This window comes from Staurois parvus, unplaced genomic scaffold (genome assembly GCF_062004578.1).
Source record: "Staurois parvus isolate SC_StPar_1 unplaced genomic scaffold, SC_StPar_1.0 ptg000091l, whole genome shotgun sequence".
NCBI lineage: Eukaryota > Metazoa > Chordata > Amphibia > Anura > Ranidae > Staurois > Staurois parvus.
Genome location: NW_028317887.1, coordinates 176,782 through 192,215, shown reverse-complemented (window position 1 = coordinate 192,215; position 15,434 = coordinate 176,782). Strand labels below are relative to the sequence as shown.

The 15,434-nt window shown below is 41.1% G+C and overlaps 2 protein-coding genes across 4 annotated transcripts in view; one reads left to right on the top strand and one right to left on the bottom strand.

Annotated features, from left to right (window-relative positions):
* Positions 1-3,139, top strand: part of ABRAXAS1 (abraxas 1, BRCA1 A complex subunit) — a 39,752-nt gene extending 36,613 nt beyond the window's left edge. For 2 of the 3 annotated variants that reach the window (XM_089670530.1, XM_089670528.1), the window contains exon 9: positions 120-3,139. In XM_089670530.1, coding sequence (XP_089526656.1) covers positions 120-520 — 401 coding nt within the window. In that variant the 3' untranslated portion in view covers positions 521-3,139. The remainder of the gene's footprint in view (positions 1-119) is intronic. The other variant, XM_089670529.1, reaches the window with a different exon arrangement.
* MRPS18C (mitochondrial ribosomal protein S18C) lies at positions 1,155-15,305 on the bottom strand. The gene is made up of 6 exons (XM_089670531.1): positions 15,135-15,305; positions 10,777-10,823; positions 6,223-6,306; positions 3,759-3,816; positions 1,337-1,396; positions 1,155-1,258 (listed from the first exon to the last, which is right to left on the bottom strand). Exons 1-6 carry the CDS (start codon positions 15,235-15,237, stop codon positions 1,194-1,196), a joined length of 417 nt encoding a protein of 138 aa, XP_089526657.1. The 5' UTR covers positions 15,238-15,305; the 3' UTR covers positions 1,155-1,193.
* Between the last annotated feature and the right edge of the window lie 129 nt (positions 15,306-15,434).

Sequence of the window (15,434 nt, the reverse complement as noted above, 5' to 3'; positions counted from 1 at the left end):
TGTAGTAGCCAGGATATGTAATAAGAACCAAGGTCTGCCTAAAACTATACCATTTAGGTTAATTTATTTAAAGGCACCCAAACCAAGTTTTGAATAATATATAAATTTTTATTTTTCAGATGAGGAAAATCCTGCAGCCCCAGAAGAAAATATTTTCCTGTGTCAGGCTTTGCGCCATTTTTTCCCTCACTCTGCTCTTCTGCAGTCGTGTTGCCTCACTTTAAATGGTAAACTAATACCATACAACTGTAATACTTACCATAAAACCGCAGAGATGGATAAACTTACCTTAATGATCGAAGAATGTGACCTGCCAGAAGTATGCGTCAGGAAAGCTGGCAAGCGAAAGAGACTACCACAGAAAAAGAGAGCTGGTTTTCCATTTACAAGGACAAGAGCTTCTGCACGAGAAGCCAACCACTATGATGACAGAATATTGTTAAATAGTGGTACAGAAACAGAAGATGACTCACAACATTTAACAATGGACTCTTTAGCTTCACAATCGCCAACATTTTAATGGTTGGTTTCAACATCTTTTTCCCTATTGTATATAGAGAACCTGTTAGATTGGGTTTAGGGGAGATGCCTTTGATTTATTTTCCAATATGCACTCTGCAGGCCTGTCGTGCCTTTTATTATTTACCACTAGTGCATCGTTGACACAAAAGTATATCAGATGTCCTGTCAGTTGATGTACACATGCTTGTTTTAGGTCAGAGTCACCAAGTGCAAAAAACATCACTGCACCATTTCTAACAATGTTCAGCACAACTGAGCATTTAGATCAGTTTGCTATAGCTCAAATTTTTTTAATTCTTAAACTATACATTGGTAGTCATGCAGAATGAATGGCAATGTAACAGATGAATTTAGCATGTTTGACCAACATGCAAAGATATCCAGCCCTAGAATAAGCACTTTGAAAAACAAAAGATGGGCAAAGTACAGTGTATGATGTATTAGAATAGTTGTATATAATTTTTTTAGTTCACTTATATATTGGAAAGTAAGTGAGATTTATTTTTGGTTAAATAAAATAAGGTAGGTAGCTCTTTGGACAATATTATTTACTTCACCATAACTTTTTATGCCACTGCCTCAAAAAAAAAAAAAGTTACTAAGTACAGCAACGCAGAATAAACAGTCAGAAGCCAATTGAAAAACATATTTTATTAACAAACTTAGGAGATTCAAATATTGCAAATCTTAGGGTCTTTGAGAAATGCTGGGTCCTTATATGTGACAGGCATAAAACCTGGAAGAGAACAAATAAACATATTTACATTGGTTTTTATGCTGTTGATGAGTTTAAAAAAAAAAAAAAAAAACTTACCCATAACATGTGCTTTTTTAATTGCCTTTGAAACAGCTTTTTGTTTTCTACTACACAACCCTGCAAGGAAAATAAAAATGTATAAAATCTCAGCAGTAAAGACATTTAGAGAGCAGATGGTGGTATGAGTCAACCCCTGTGAAATACCTCAGTACCATGACCTGTATATTGCAGCCCCTTCATAAAATGTTGGCCCTCTATGTTGAGCCTGAATTAGTTCTCTGTGCTTTAAAGGATAAGTTCACCTTTCGTTACGATCAGACCGGCCCCCTGCTTTGACAGCTAGGGGAGGATCTTACCTTTTGCTGTGGAGGGCAGCGGTAGTTCATTCTTCCTGTAAGAATATCTGCTTGCTCATACATCCTGCACAGGCAAGCAGATATACTGACAGATCTACAGGAGATCTTCATGGCACCAGTGATCCTCTGATCGCTGGTGTAATGCTTTACAGGCTCCTGCAGATAAAAATAGTAAAAGCACAATATTTTTTTTTTTTTTTTAACGGTTTTGCAAATAAAAAGTGCATTAATTTTTTTAACGCCTTCATGCCAACTGTACGCAAACAGGCAACCTCATTGGACTGGGATTTTTTTCTGTGGGGCCACCAATTTGCATACCTGTCTTTGTTCTGAGAGTGCAGCATGCTCCCAGCACGGAGACCAGGGTCTCACTGAAAGCCCTGGGTTCCGTTCTAACGATCGGGACCATAAATTCCTGATTCCGGGTCACCTGATCACTGTGATAGCTTCTGATTGTCTATCCCAGTGATCAGTCCCTGTGAAGCCCACCCCTGTGGTTTTTCCTCTGAGAATGGAGGAGAGAGAGATGCATTGTCTCTCTCTCTGTCCTTTCAGAGAGGAAAAAAAAAGTTTGTGTAAAAAAAAAAACTGGGTCAAGGGCAAGGTCAGTATATTTTGTTTATTTTTTTTAATACTGCAACTGACAAGATATTGTGCACCACTGTTTCTGGGCTATACTGCGACAAACAACAACTAACATACACATATGTGGTATTGCTGCAATCATCAGGAGCAGGATAAAACAATGTGGGTTGTTTTTTGGTGGTAGGTTATGGTAATGGAAAGAATTATACAGCTAAATTTAAAAAATATTTTTTTTTTAATTACTATTTTGGGCCAGTTTTCCTTTGATTAAAAAAAAAACAGGTGATATCCATTACCATTTACCATCAAATGAAAGCCCAATTTGTCCTGAAAAAAGTAAGGTATAATCCACTTGGATGCACAAAGTAGTTGTGATGATATGTACGGTTTTGCTAACACATGTCAACATTGCAAAATTGTGCTTAGGCGTTACGATTTGTTTTACCTTTAGGTGTAGTCACACCAGCCTATTTTAAAAACATTTCTAAGTGTCACAGAAAGTTTGACATGTAAAAATGATGCTGGTTTTTCCAGTAAATTGTACCTCTTAAATGGAAACTTTTGATACTCAGGTGGGCAGTTTTACCTAAAATATATTTTCAATCTTGTCCAGCCTGTGTTAGGCTTCCCACACTCTATCACTGCAGCTTTCTGTGTCCCCTCCCAGGTCAAGCTTCATTACTGGATTACAAGTCAGCGGAAGTTCATCTCCACACAGAACCCTCAGAACATGTTAGGTTGACTGAGCTATTTAATACAATACAGCCTGATTGTGTAACTACATAACCTCTCAATGTCTGATTTCTGCTGTGTAGAGGCGTATGGGAAGATTCTAGAAAGGGTTCAGGTAATTATATCAACATTACTTAAAACTACATCTAATGGTTACAAACACTGCAATAAAAAGCTTTCTGCTATATTTTTCTGTAAATCCATTTTAATGCACTGTTACCCAAAGTGTTGAAGTAATGCTACTAATGGTGTTCAGCGTGATTACGGATTTTATTGTGATACTGCCCAAAAAAGAATATTTTAATTCTGATGACTGCTGCCAGTTGAAGACACAAGATCTTCATGTTAATCTGCAGCGCAGAATGTCATTTTGGGAATGACAATATCTGGAATAGATGCTAAATCACAGTGAAACTTGTCATCTCCTAGTATGCATGCTGGTAAACTCTTTGCAGTGACAGCAAATGCAGCTAAATAATTGTGGTAAAGGTGCAGCATTTTCTTTAACCAAAAAGCACCATATAGATTTCTGAAACACAAAAGCATCCAGGATCAGGCACCCATTTATAAAATGTATTCCACACTAAATTACTACAATACATTAAAGCAGCCTAAAAATATCAACAGTTGAATTCCTTTTCTATACAGTTGATGCTAATACTGTAAACTTACAAATCTAAGCACACAAAAAATTAAATTATCTTTAATCATTTTATAAATTAGCTTTATACTCAAAGCCTGCTGGCTTTCTTCTGAGGACCAGGATTTTTACTGAAGAGCATGAATTGTTACAATAAAATAATTACCTGTTATATGCCTTCCATAAATACGACCCGTGTGTGGTGATACAAATTGGGATAGCAGCTATTGAAGATTAAAAAAAAGTATTGTAAATTAAAGTCAATGCTAAAATATTAGAATCAGACAATGTTCTAGTGATTCTGTAATGAACAGCATCCATATGCAAAATGCTAAGAGCAAATAACCTCAACTGTATCAATATAATCCAAAAGGACCACATGCTGTAATTTGTTGGACAGTTGAAGGTTTGTCTGTGAAGACATCATTGGTGTGTGACTTTTCCTTTGGATTATACTGAGCTACTGTATGTGTAAATAAGTAACAGACTCCAAGCCAGCACCTGATGTCCAAAGATATGAGGAAACTACGGGATCAGTGTACTTTTCTTTGACTCTACAACCTTAACTGTGTGATTTTTGCAAACAATCATTTTCATCCAAGGAGAGCTAGAATGACCACAGCAAACAAAGCTCTGTAAATCAATCTGAAGGGCTTAAAAGCAAAACCCCTATGCAGTAAGACATCACAACTAAAATGGGACCTTTTTAAAATGGATTTCATTAAAGTGGTTGCAAACCTCAGTCATTAAATATGAAATCTAGTGTGTATTTGTCTCAAGAGCAGTGTCATTTCTCTCTACTGCTTTCTTCCTCTGCTATCCACATGAATCACTTCTGTCAAATGTTCCTGACACCAAGAAAAAAAAAAAAAAAAAAAAGGTGAGAGGGGAGGGACCGCCAGCAGATTGATAACCTCATCTCTGTTTCTGTGAGCTGTGTGAAGGAAGGTAAGGGTGGGGGGTGTCCCTGGGCTCAGCAATACATAATTTCAGCTCTCCGCCCCCTGCTTTCTGAACTCTGACAAGTTTTATAAATTCAGCACTTTGAACAGATGTAGAGAAGACTGCAGATAGAGGGGTACAACCAGTGGCGTCCCAAGGCAGGTGCGGTCCACCAACAGGTAAGTTGTAAAGCAAGTCGTTTGCTTTCTTTACAACTTACCTTTTCTTGGAGCGGGTCTGCTATCACCCCGTATAGGATGCAGGGGCGTATGTACCGCGAGGCAAACAAGGCGTTTGCCTAGGGTGGAAATTTTTAGAGGGGGAGGAACCGCCCCCCAGAAGAAGGCTTATCTTGACTGACCTTTTACCTGTCTACCAAATGAATCATCACTTTTGGGTGGAATAAACCTTTAGAGCTAGTGCACACCACAGAAATGCAGTCCGGATGCTCGTTTTTGGTGTATTCTGGTTTCCCTCTCTTTTTCTTCAACTTAACCTCCCTAGCGGTCTGATTATGTCGGTATTTCTGTGCTCAAAGCAGTACATTGTTTTCAATGGAAATATGTCGTTATTTTATTGTAGGCCTGTAATTTTTAGGAATAACTCACAGAAATCTGTCTGAACAAGAGTCTACTAAACATCCCGGGTATGATAAAATTCGAAACACAAAATCATAAATTATAATATAATAAATAATCATAAAAAATAATAAAATTCAATAATGTAATCAAACCAAAATCACTGAAATTTGAAATAGAGCGCCAAGTTCGCACATCACTGATCTTAGTCGCAAAATTGTTTTCAGTGTCTGATGACGAATTTCCCCACGAATCATTATCACTCAATTCTGCAAGTGGTTCTGATTTACAATCGCTGTTCTCTAGCTGGTCTAAAACCACTCTTGAGCTAAAGGGACGCTTTTTGGACGCCATGGACGTTTCTCAGTTTCCAGGCAGAAAGAACAGTAAAAATGCAGGCAGGGCACAGGACAAGGCAGTAGGGACAAAATGTATGTGAAATGGTTTGATACAGTAATGTTTTACTATGTGATTTTAGTGTATTGAGTGAATGTCACATTTTTGAAATTCCCGCCGGTTCCGCCCCCGTACGTACCGACACTCGCAGGGAACGGAACCCGGAAGACAGATGCCAGCATCGGCCGGAGGAGATGGCCGGGGACGCTGCAAGGGGGACATCGCGGGAGCGCAGGACAAGGTAAGTGCTCGAGGGATCGCTGGAGAAGCGCTGCAGGGTAATCCCGAGAGTAGCTCGGGGTTACAGCTTCTGGTACTGAAAGTTAACCCGGAGCTACACTCGGGAATACCGCCAGGGGGGTTAAATAAGGACATGCGTTCCAGTATGTTTTTGATGCATTTTATTGTTCTCCAGTACGGTTCAGTGCAGAAAAAAATCCAGCATGTTCTTCTTTCTTTTCTGGAACGGAAACACACTGGAACTGACCACACTAATGTGAACTATGCCATTGGAAACCATGTAACTTACTATCTGCGTTTTTTTGATGCATGAAAAAAAAGCACTGAACTGCATGTGGTGTGAACTGGCCCTTAAACTATCTTGTGGGAGCATCAAATAAGTTGAAATCAAAGTAAGCTCCAAGACCAATGATCCTTATGTACCCCTTAAACATTGTAATGTACAAAATATCCTGAAAAAAAGAAGAAACATACCTGTACGTTCTTATAGTCTACTGGCACATCACACAAGATGCATTTTTGGGGGGGTTCTTGGAAAGGATTTTCCATTGCCTCTGGCTACAGACAAAACAAAAAAGACATTTATTTCTGGCTGCTATTTAATCACCATTATTGCTTTTCTACATGAATATGTTTCTGCCATACCACATTCAGTACAATAAAATGCAAGATAAGCACCTGAGACTTAAAGGTTCACAGAAGTCAGGCTAAGAAATACTTGTCAACCTATACATTCCCTTCGACAGTTTGAAGTGTCTGTGCTGCATGTCTTCAATCACTGGCTAGCAGAAATGGAAGTTTGACACCAGGAGAAAGGGGCTACTGTTAACCCCAGTTATATAGAACAGTAAAAGATGCTACAATAATAAGTGTACCAATATTAAAAGCACTAATCCCTTAACCACTTCAAGTCCAGACACTTTTACCCCCTTCCTGTCCAGGCCAATTTTCAGCTTTCAGTTCTATCACACTTTGACAATTGCGCAGTCATGCAACACTGTACCCCTATGAATTTTATAGCATTTTTTTGAGACAGATAAAACTTTATTTTTGTGGTATTTATTCACCACTGGGATTTTTTTTTTTTTTTGCTATATCAATGAAAAAGCCCAAAAATTTTGAAAATGTTTTTCTTATACAATTTTGCAAATAAATCTTTATTCATAAAAATTGGCCAAAATTTATTCAGCTATCTTTTTAGAAAAAAAAAAAACCCAAATTAGTTTATAACCAAAAACTATACTTTTTCTAAATTTTTATTTAGATTTGTAATTTTATTATTTGTTTTTTGTTTTTTTACATAATCGCTACCCTAGCAGTAGTGTCACCATAGTGACACTGTACTACTTCTGGGGGGTGAAAAAGCAATCAGGCTGTAAAAGCAATAATTTTTCCTTCTCTCTGGCTGCATTCTTGCAGCCATTGAGAAATACTGTGTGAACTGTGATTGGTCACAGCTTGTCACATAGTACAAGGCTGTTGTGAATAACCTTGTACCATGTGATCTCTGTGATCATTCACAGATTTCACACTAGTAAGCAATGATGGCAGAAGTGACATCTTGTGTACTACTCTTGTGATCACTGATTAGCCAATCAGTGATCACATGATCGGGACCTCACACAGAGGTCCTGTACAAAGATCGGTGTTAAGCTGTGTCCGGAGGACACAGTGGGCACCAGTTCGTGGTGCTGCGTGCTCTCAGGGAGCACACACAAGCAGGAAGGACATTTGTAAACAGCCACCCACCCCTGCACTGCTCCCGTCCGGCCGTTTATATACATGGGACGGGCGGGAAGTGGTTAAACCTACCAATTAGTGCATTGTAAAAACATCATTGTGAAAATGTGAACACAATATATATAAATAAAAAGACTACTACTCTGTCTGATAGGGCCAGCATGCGTTCCAGGAACGGATTCCAGAACACCGGAAGTGACACTCAATAGGGACCAGAAGTGATAACAACGGCCAGGTCTCAATGCATTTTGCGGAACTGCATCATCAGGAAACTCCCCATTGAGTGTTACTTCCAGTGTTCTGGAGTCTGTTCGTGGGCTGTCTTGTCTTGCATACTTTTTAATAAAACTTAGTACACTACGGGAGGCATTCTTTCTCTTTGTATGTGTGTATTGTTATAAAAGCTGTGGGTCTGAGAAGGAGATACTGGTAAGATTGGCCGCCTTTATAACACAGCCTGGTTTACATGATATGCCTGAATTGGAACTAGATCTGGAGATCCTGGTGATGTCTGTTCATTACTTGCTCTGATCATATGATAAGCGTGGATTGTGATTGGATCTGGTAAGCCTTTCATTTTACCGCACCTTGGTGGTGAAGAATGATTGTTTATCGCATTGGGTACAGGTGTTAGGTACATGGTTGGAATGCCGATATTTTGAAAGGACAATCAAGTTTTATATAGACATTTTGAAATGTTTTGAGTTGTAGTGTTTATAGATTTGTGTTCATACATTTTGTATTAAAAAAAATTTTCACATGATTTTGTAGGTGTGGATGGCACCACCTGGTGTACTCATTACAATAATAAGTGTACTTTGGTTATGTCTTCTCAGCCAATAGGGTGTGGATCACTCTTCAGGCATAACTGCTGACTGGCTCTGCCTGAAATTCAGACCCCGTGTCCTTCTGACAGAGGTTACATAACCATTGCTTGAATATTGGCTGTATGACAAATTGCTGACTATAGCTAGATTAATGCAGACAAAGCACCAGGTAGGTTTTTTATAACTTTCACGTATCAAGCTTACTGACGTTTAACATCTACAACTGCCATCCTATCCTTATGAAAATACTGATTGCCTTCACACTGCTTTCCTGAGTTGTCACTCCATCACCTGTGCCTCATGTGGAGACTAAGTGGCTGCTTTGGGCTCACTGCATGTTCTGCTGTTGTCACCATCTGGAAGCCAGCTCTAAAGAATAACATGCAGCCACTGGTGATGCACATAGTAAGTGGCAGCAAACAGGCAGCAGGAGAGTGATAGCACTGAAATGCAAAGAATAAAAAAAGGAGGTGGAGAAGGTATTTTCCTAAAGAAAAAACTGATACACAGTGTTTAATAATACACACCGACCGATGCAGCTCATAAAAAAAGACTAACACCATGGGAGTTATTGTGTGAATATTTACTTAAATTATTCAGTGAAAGGCAAACTCCTGCTAACGTATTTCATCTGCATACGATTGGAAGACTGAAATGACTGTTCACACAATTTATTGTATGAAGATTCTCAACATTCTAATATTTATAAAGGTCTGCCTAAGCTCTTTCCTATGTTCAGGAGCTTTGACCACCAAAGAATTATCCGGGACACAGTAGCAATGTAAGGACCAGCACACAACCACAGCAAGCAGCAGGGGAACAGGTATCTGACACTTCCCAAAGTGGCACTTGAAGACAGCAAGGATTCAAGATAGAGCCTGCTTTTAAGAAATATTATACACATTTGTTTTTATTTTTTTTTGCAGGCAGGTTTTATTGCAATATTTTTTGTAGTAATATCACTTTAAAACGTATCTGAGCACCACAAATAGAAAATGCTATTTAATTCATTTTTAATATTTAAAGTGATTCTAAAAGATTGTTTTTTTAAATAACAAACGTCATACTCCATGTCAATTCTCCTCTTCTACACCCCCCCCCCCACCCCCACAGCAAGCGATTTCCATTTACACCCATAGTGTGGCTCAGCCCTGCCTCCCACTCTCTCCTCACAGGCTGGGATTGGCAGCAGCAGAAACAAATGGCTCCCGCTGCTGCTTCCATATCCTGTGAGAACAGAGAGAGAGCAGGGAAGATCTGCACTCAAGCACAGCACTGGAACAAGATTGCACTCAGGAAAGTATGGGGGTGGGGAAGGGGCTGCACACAGAAGGTTTTCTAACTTAAAGTGTTACTAAAGGCAGAATTTTTTTATTAAAATAAAAAAACATGTTATACTTACCTTCTCTGTGCATAGAGCCGCCCAATCCTCCTCTTCTCAGGTCCCCCCACCAGCAATCCTGGCTCCTCCTCTACTTTGTGTGTCCTCATAGCAAGCCGCGTTGGGGACAAATGTTACATGCTCACTCCCGATCTGTGTGTCTATGGAGCTGCACTCCATAGACACACACAGCGGGACTTAGCCCAGCCCCCCACTTCCTCTTCACTGCATTCGACTGACAGCAGCAAGAGCCAATGGCTCCTGCTGCTGTTCAAGTCTCTGTGTGAAGAGGAAGCGATGGAAGAAGAGATGCAGCCGTGCATAGCGCTGATCTCTTCCCCTCTCTCTTCTCCTTCACGCAGGGAAGGGAAAGCACAGGGAAACTAAACACTTTTTTATAACTTAATGCAAGCAATGCATTAAGGTAAAAATGTTTTTAGGTTTAGTATCACTTTAATGCATCTGAGAAATCTTCTACCTTTTGAACCATATTAAAGCCAAACTCACCCCATCCATCCATGTCTCCAATAACAATACCTAGTGTTTCTAGCCATGGCCATCTTGAGTAAAGAATAAGGAAGATAAATTCTTCCACGGCTGCCATTATACCCCTCATCTTCTATTAAAGACTCACAAACCTTTTGGACTATATATGGTCACTGTTCTATTTCAGTGCCCTTTTTATTGCTTTTATATATTGGCTAAAAACTAAACATTTCCTGTTTCCATCTTGAGTAAGGGCAGATGATTAATGTAGAATTTACTTCCTGGAATCCATCTGCCCTTAGCTCAGGCATGCAGACAGGAGGGTGTGCTTAACTGGGAAAGCCCCTCCTCCAGGTGAAGGGAAAAAAATGCCCATAACATTTCCTGTGATGTATTACATAATTTTTGTCTAGGCCAGAAACCAGGAAGCAACTGAAGAAATGTAAAAAATAAAAACTTATACCTTCCTATCAATTTACCAATGCTAGAAGCATAAGGATTAAAATAGTTCATTTTGACAGAGAGTTTATTTCCATGTTAAAGAACAAACACCACTGCCTTACCATATTTATGATGGACTATCTTTATACTTACCCTGTCATTATTTTTATTTTGCAAACTCTGGCTGTTGTCTGGAGTTACTATAAAGACAAATTAAACAGTTATAAAATTCCATTCCAAGGCTTGTTTCTAGTTATATGAGCAAGGAAATTATTTAACACCTCAGTGCTAATGTTGTCCACACTGTATTAGTGCACAGATCTATCCTCTTGATGTACATGAACACTCCTGTACTACTGAAATGATGAAATAAATAAAAGGCAATGCACATAACATGCAAAAAAAAAAATGTGTAAATTAACATTTACCACATCAGAAGAAACCTATTTAAAGAGGTAAAATCAAGGAGCACTTCATAATCTCCCCTCCATGGAATCAAACTTGCTTTCCTCTAATGAAGCCCATGTAACGATATGTGTCTGGTGGGGTTTGGACGCACATTGGTACACACCTGATACTGAGACACTCTGTTGGGCCTCCCCACACTCCAAAGACATGCTGGTGGGTTGGCTGGCTCCTGTCTAAATTAGCCCTAGTAAGTGCATGAATGCGAGTTAGGAACCTTAGAATGTAGGCTACTTGAGGGCAGGGACTGATGTGAATATGCATTATGAGTAAAGTGCTGTGTACATTGTTGGTGTTATATAAATACCTTAATAGCCAATTCACACCAGTAACTGCAAGTTACTGCACATTTTTTCCTTGTACCTCTATATGTGTTTGATACGCATTTTTCATGCAGTTGACATGTGTTTACATGCAATTGACACATGCTTTTCTGTCTATAGTCATACAGACAAAATCAGTCATAAACTTGTATAGAGACAATAAAATCATGTGGACTCTAGAGCACACTGGTATTATTCCAGTATAAATGTAAAGATGGAAGTCAATGAAAGCATACCAGCTGGGAATTGCACATGGATCATACCGACAAGCCATCCATCTAAGATCATTCCGTATCGGCCTCTGTGTGTTGTAAATTACCTAGAGCAGGGGTGTCAAACTGGCGAACCTCCAGTTGTTGTGAAACTACAAGTACCATCAGGCCTCTGCCTTTGGGAGTCATGCTTGTAACTATCAATCTTGCAATGCCTCATGGGACTTGAAGTTTGGGAACAGCTGGAGGGTCACCAGTTTGACTCCTGTGAACTAGAGAGATTCAAGGGAATGGACGTGTCATGTGGGGTCCCGGAGCCCAGAGATGACGTCACCAGCGGCGCCGTGGATTACAGGAGATGGCACCGCTCGGCTAGAATCCCAGCAGCTCAGTGGCTATGACAAAGAATGGGGGAGGACTCATGAACACACATTCACCAATGGGATAACACATTTTAAAGCATCCTGCTTCTTTGTCAAATCCCTGGAAGCAGGATGCTTTGAAACACGTTATCCTATTGGCCATCTCCTGTCATCCACGGCGGCGCTGGTGAAGTCGTCTCTGGACTCCGGGATGTGATAGTGTGAAAGACAAACTGACAGTAACTTGACACCTGGGGGGGGGGGAAACTACATGCCACAGAAATAAATTCAGTGATAATACTATACACTGTTGCTGTACTCAGTGGTGTGTAAATTGTTGAAAAAAACTACTTGTCCAGGGACTAAATCGGTGTCCCAATCTGCTTGTCCCTCAAGGCAATCTACCTTTCCTGATAGAAAATTATTTTTTTTAACCAAAACAGTATATAAATCTGCTTCAAGTAATGTCTGTGGCTTTTAAAAACAAAATGGGCTTTATGACAACTTAAACATTTAATATTTGTAACATTGCGCTGTTTATCTCCTCCTCCCCTCCCTGCCTGTCTCCAGCAATGGAACCGAAGACTAGCAGGGAGGGGAGAGACCTTGCAGTGTAATGAGCACCGATTGGATGCTCATCAGGAAAGGGGAGTGTCCAGGTTTATCCTTTATCCCTTTTGCTGCCAGAGCCATTTTTGCGTTTTTTTTTCACAAGTTTAAAAAAATAATTGAAGGCCTGTAGATTACACAAAACTCCAAAACATTGTATATTTTTTGAAAGCAGACACCCTAGAGAATAAAATAGTGGTAGTTCCAATTTTTTATGTCACACAATAGTATCACAAAGGTCGAGGAAACGAAAAAATTTCAGTTAAAAATACACGTAACGTTAATTTTAGGGCACAAAAAGCAATAAATTATCCAATTTTTTTGTAAAATATAAAACATGAGGTTGCAGCAAGTAAATAGATATCCAACATGTCAAACCCTAAATTTGCATTCGCTCGTGAAATGGCGACAAACTTCAGTACCCTATATTTTCAATAGGTGACGCTTTTAAAGCCCCTTATAGGTTATCAGTTTAGCATTACAGAGGGGGTCTGCTGCTAGAATTATTGCTCTCATTCTGGCGAGCGCGGCGATATGTAACGTGTATCACAATCGTCGTTTTCTTGCGTAGGCGCCCAAATGTGTGCTTTTACGTTTGTACGTGCATACATATGTGGGGGGGGGGGTAATATGCTTGGGTGTAACTTCAATTTTTAAAAAATAAAAAAAAATTATTTTTACTTAACTTTTTTTTTTTATTCACATATATAGAATGCGTGAAGGTAAAAGAAACCTCGAGCCTTTAGAACCACTGTGAGCCCAACTATGTGTAATGTGTGCTGATTTTACTACTAGATTTCTAGGTTTCCAGTGATGAAAAACACAGAGATCCTTCCCTGTGCACAGAGCTCGGTGTTGATTGTCAACACAGAGCTCTGGGCTGTGAATGCACAATCACAGGTCCCAGACGTGATTCATTGGCTGGGACTTGCTGACAGGCTCCTGCTGTGTATAATCATAGTGGGTGCTGGTCAGGCGGAAGCGTTTGTGCATGCCCGGAGGTAGGCAGCGATGTAGGGGTACATCACTTTGCCTACAGCGGCCGCCCGTCCGCAGTGTATTGCGGGTGGTTGTTAAAGCGGAGTTGCAGCAGTTTTTGTGTTTATTAAAATCAGCAGCTACAAAAACTGTAACTGCTGACTTTAAATAATCACACAATTACCTGTCCAGAGTCCAGCGATGTTCTCACCCTTCTCTCCAGCTCTCCTCCAAGGTGCTGACATTTCAACTGTGGGCACCAGGCTGTGACAGCTTGCGGCTTCACGGCCGGGTGCCCACTGCGCATGCGCCTCCTAATTGGTCCGACAGTCTTCTGGGACCTGCGAAAATTCCCAGGAGACCGCGGGAGGGAGGAGGGGGCTGAATTTTCGGCTCACTTCGCTGCGGCGAACTGAGGCGGAAGTGGGAGTGGGTACCTGTCAAAAACAGGTATCTACTTTCCCTTACCCCCCCCCCAAATGGTGCCAAATATGGCAGTGGAGGGGGGGCATACAAGCAGAGGTTTCACTTTTGAGTGGAACTCCACTTTAAAGCAGAGTTCCACTCAACCTATCAAAAAAGTCAGCAGCTATAAAAACTGTAGCTGCTGACTTTTAAAAAACAGCCACTTACCTGTCCCTTGGTCCTGCGGTGAGTCCCCCGCAGCTCGTTTCACTGGTCGTCCTGTATTCCAGGAGACCAGCATCTTCAGTGTGGCACCCAGCTGTGATAGCTTGCGGCTTCACAGCTGGGTATCCACAGCGCATGCACGAGCAGCTCTGCTCTTCATGAATGGTGCTGTAGTCTTCTGGGACCTGTCACGTGTACCAAAAGACTACAGGAAGGGAGGGAGGACACCTTCCGCTTCCAATCACCTAGGCCAGGGGTAGGCAACCTGAGAGCCGCAGGAGTACAAGTTCCATCATGCCTCTGCAAGTCATAGCTGTAACTGTCAGTTTTGAAATCTTTGCAATGCCTTCTGGGAAATGTAGTTCCACAACAGCTAGAGAGCCGCAAGTTGCCTACCCCTGGCCTAGGCAATCGGACCAGAAGTGAGAGCGGCTACCTGTCAAATTCAGGTACCCGCTCCCCAAAGGTGCCAATCCTTAATGGGGAGCAGTCCTTAAAGCGGAACTTCCCCTTTTGGGTGGAGCTCCGCTTTAAGTGGTCAAGGTGGAAGTGAAGTACACAAACAGTCACTTTCCCTCCAGCATGCAGTTGGTCAGCACCAATACTTTCTCCCCGGATTCTTATGGGCGCTGGGTTTTCAAGCACCTTTATTGGCTAGCAGGGGAATGAAGCAACTCCCACAATGCGCAGCAGAGTACATTCCTCATCACTGAGGTGTGCCATCGATGTTCACCAAGCTGCACAGCTCAGTGTATATTCTACAGAAGACACATAGTGTCTGTGCTATAATAAAGAGCTGTGTGCTCACAATGCACCATAATGGAGAGGTGTGGAGGCGAACCTGCAGACACAGCTTAGTCTGCCCTGTGTGTACACTCTAGTAATACAAATGTCCACAGATCCCAGTGTGATTGTGTATGGAGGAGGCTCACCTGGGCTGGCTGTCCCTGTACTGTACAGAGTGACAAGTCGGCACCATGATGGTGACCCCGCTCTGCTCCTCGCAGCACCCGACAACAACCTGAACACCAGCATCCTCCTGCACAGCCTGTCCTGTGACCTGCAGAAGGGGGGGGGTGGAAACCCAGCGCACTGTTTCCGGTCAGTGCACCGCTCCGACTCACAACACCGCTCCGTGCACTATAGTTCCGCCACAGACAGACTGACAGAATTTGTCAAGACCGTCTTACAGAAAAAAAAAACAGAAATACATTAACTTCATAGAGAATAAA

Excerpts from the sequence above, each read along its gene's own strand:
- MRPS18C (XM_089670531.1), bottom strand. The coding sequence starts at position 15,237 with ATGCTGGTGTTCAGGTTGTTGTCGGGTGCTGCGAGGAGCAGAGCGGGG. Across the intron at positions 1,397-3,758 it reads TTATGGAAGGCATATAACAG|GGTTGTGTAGTAGAAAACAA; the intron begins GTAATTATTTTA and ends TTTTCCTTGCAG. Across the intron at positions 1,259-1,336 it reads TAAAAAAGCACATGTTATGG|GTTTTATGCCTGTCACATAT; the intron begins GTAAGTTTTTTT and ends GTTCTCTTCCAG.